The sequence below is a fragment of the Athene cunicularia genome (genome assembly GCF_003259725.1).
Source record: "Athene cunicularia isolate RWA chromosome 2 unlocalized genomic scaffold, athCun1 chr2_part1, whole genome shotgun sequence".
In the NCBI taxonomy this organism is placed as follows: domain Eukaryota; kingdom Metazoa; phylum Chordata; class Aves; order Strigiformes; family Strigidae; genus Athene; species Athene cunicularia.
This window is the reverse complement of record NW_020799095.1, coordinates 2,828,189-2,830,540: the sequence shown is the minus strand read 5'-3', so window position 1 is coordinate 2,830,540 and position 2,352 is coordinate 2,828,189. Positions and strand designations below refer to the sequence as shown.

The 2,352-nt window shown below is 62.5% G+C and overlaps 1 protein-coding gene across 1 annotated transcript in view; it reads right to left on the bottom strand.

The window, feature by feature from the left end:
• Positions 1-2,325, bottom strand: part of NBEAL2 (neurobeachin like 2) — a 19,774-nt gene extending 17,449 nt beyond the window's left edge. Inside the window, exons 1-4 of the mRNA XM_026842678.1 lie at positions 2,308-2,325; positions 1,513-1,621; positions 871-979; positions 503-667 (exon numbers count right to left, since the gene is read on the bottom strand). Of these exons, the coding sequence (XP_026698479.1) occupies positions 503-667; positions 871-979; positions 1,513-1,621; positions 2,308-2,325 (401 nt within the window). The remainder of the gene's footprint in view (positions 1-502; positions 668-870; positions 980-1,512; positions 1,622-2,307) is intronic.
• Positions 2,326-2,352: the final 27 nt, after the last annotated feature.

Sequence of the window (2,352 nt, the reverse complement as noted above, 5' to 3'; positions counted from 1 at the left end):
GGGGGGGGGGGGCTCGGGGAATAATGGGGCAGCCAGCGCAAGGCAGGGCACTTCCTCAGCTGAACCCTGTCAGCGGCTGGGAAGAGGTGGGGGGACAAAGGTGGATGGTGTGTGTGTGTGTGTGTCCCCAACTCAGGAAGGGCCAAAGGGGGTGGGATGCACTTTGGGGGCATAGGGGGGCAATGAGGCCATTTGTGGGGTGATGTGCTTCGGGAGGGGATGCTGGGATTCGGGGAGGGGATAAATACTGTGTGTTGGGGTGATGTGATGCACTTTGGGTGGGGGCTGCTGTGCTTTGAGGGGGTGTGTGTGTGATGCACTTGGGGGGGTGATGCTGTGCTTTGGTGTGTGTGTCTGGGGTGATGTGCTTCAGGGGTGCTTTTGGGGCTGATGCTGTAGCACTGGGAGGACCAAAACCATGAACCCCCATGGGTGTGGGTGATGGAGGGAAGCTGGTGCCCCCCCCCTGGCCGGGGGGGGTGTGTGGGAGAGGCTCACCCACCTGCAGATGATGATGAAGAACTTGAGGAGGAGCAGGGCCTGCCCGAGGCTGGCCCCGCCGCCCTCCTCCCGTGGGACCTGGGCCACGCAGTGCCCCAGCCGCTGGCTCAGCACCTGCAGCACCTCCTGCGGCAGCACCGGGATCTCCGACACCGGCTCCTCCGGCCTGCGGTGGGGAAAAACGGGGGTGGCAACGCCCCCAAAACTCCCCTCGTCAGACCCCCTCCCCTGCTTCGAGCTTCAGACCCGATGGTTTAAAACCACCGGGAGCGGCTGCCACAACAACCCCCGGATTTAGCCGCGGGTGTCACGGTGCCCCGGCCCCGCGGGTGTCACCCGCGCAGCAGCCAAGGTGCCGGGCAGCCTCACCTCCTGGGCTCCAGCGAGGGCAGGGCGATGATCTTCTCGAAGTTCATGACGAAGGCTTCCAGCCACTGCTGCAGGTAGGAGAGGTCCTTCTGCAAGGGCGAGAAGGGGGCTGGAGCCAACGGCCAATCAGATCCCACCGTCAGCACCGCCCCGGAGGTGTCAGCCAATCAGCAGGCAGAGCAGTCAATCCCCGCCTCCTGTGTCCCCCCCTCCTCCCTGAGCCACCAGCCAATTGGTACCAGGGGTGTGAGCACGCCCCTGGGAGTCACCGGCCAATGGGTGACCAGAGCAGCACAACCTGTGGAGCTGCTGACCAATCAGCACGCAGAGCAGCACAACCTGTGGAACCACTGACCAATCAGCACACAGAGCAGCGCTACCTGTGGAACCACTGACCAATCAGCACGCAGAGCAGCGCAACCTGTGGAACCACTGACCAATCAGCACGCAGAGCAGCACAACCTGTGAAGTTACTGACCAATCAGCACGCAGAGCAGCACAACCTGTGAAGTTACTGACCAATCAGCACACAGAGCAGCACAACCTGTGAAGTTACTGACCAATCAGCACGCAGAGCAGCACAACCTGTGGAAACGCTGACCAATCAGTGTGCAGAGCAGCACAACCTATGGAGCTGCTGACCAATCAGCATGCAGAGCGGCACAACCTGTGGCCTTGCTGACCAATCAGCACCAATGGCACCTGCCCCTATAGACAAATACCAGCCAATCAGCAGCAAGACCTGCTGGCCCTTAAAGACAACAGAGACAACAGCCGGCCAATCACCTGGATGAAGTAATTCACCCCTGGGACTTGCTAGCCAATCAGCACCCAGAGCACCTTCCCCTGCAGGCAGCTCCAGCCAATCAGCAGGCAGAGCTGGGCGCAGGCAGCCGGCACCGCATGATACAACCCCCGGCCTGGCGGTTGTGCAACAGCGTGATTCACCCCCGCTGTCACCCCGCCCCGGGACTGGGCACCCCCTCATCACACCTCCGGGTCACCCATGTCCCTGCGCACCCCAACACAGCCCCCCGGGGTGACTGATGTCCCTGCGCACCCCAACACAGCCCCCCGGGGTGACTGATGTAGCCCCCCGGGGTGACTGATGTCCCTGCGCACCCCAACACAGCCCCCCGGGGTGACTCGTGTCCCTGTGTACCCCAACATGGCCCCCTGGGGTGACTGATATCCCTGTGTACCGCAACACAACCCCCTGGGGTGACTTGTGTCCCTGTGCACCCCAACACAGCACCTGGGGGTGACTGATGTCCTCGTGCACCCCAACACAGCCCCCTGGGGTGACTGATGTCCCCCAGCACCCCAGTGCAGCCACTGGGGTGACCTGTGTCTCTGTGCACCCAAACGCAGCACCTTGGGGTGACCCCTGTTCCTGTGCACCCCAATGCACCCCTCTGGTGTGCACATCTCACTCACATCCCTGTGTACCCCCATGTTACACCTCGGGGTGACCCACAACCC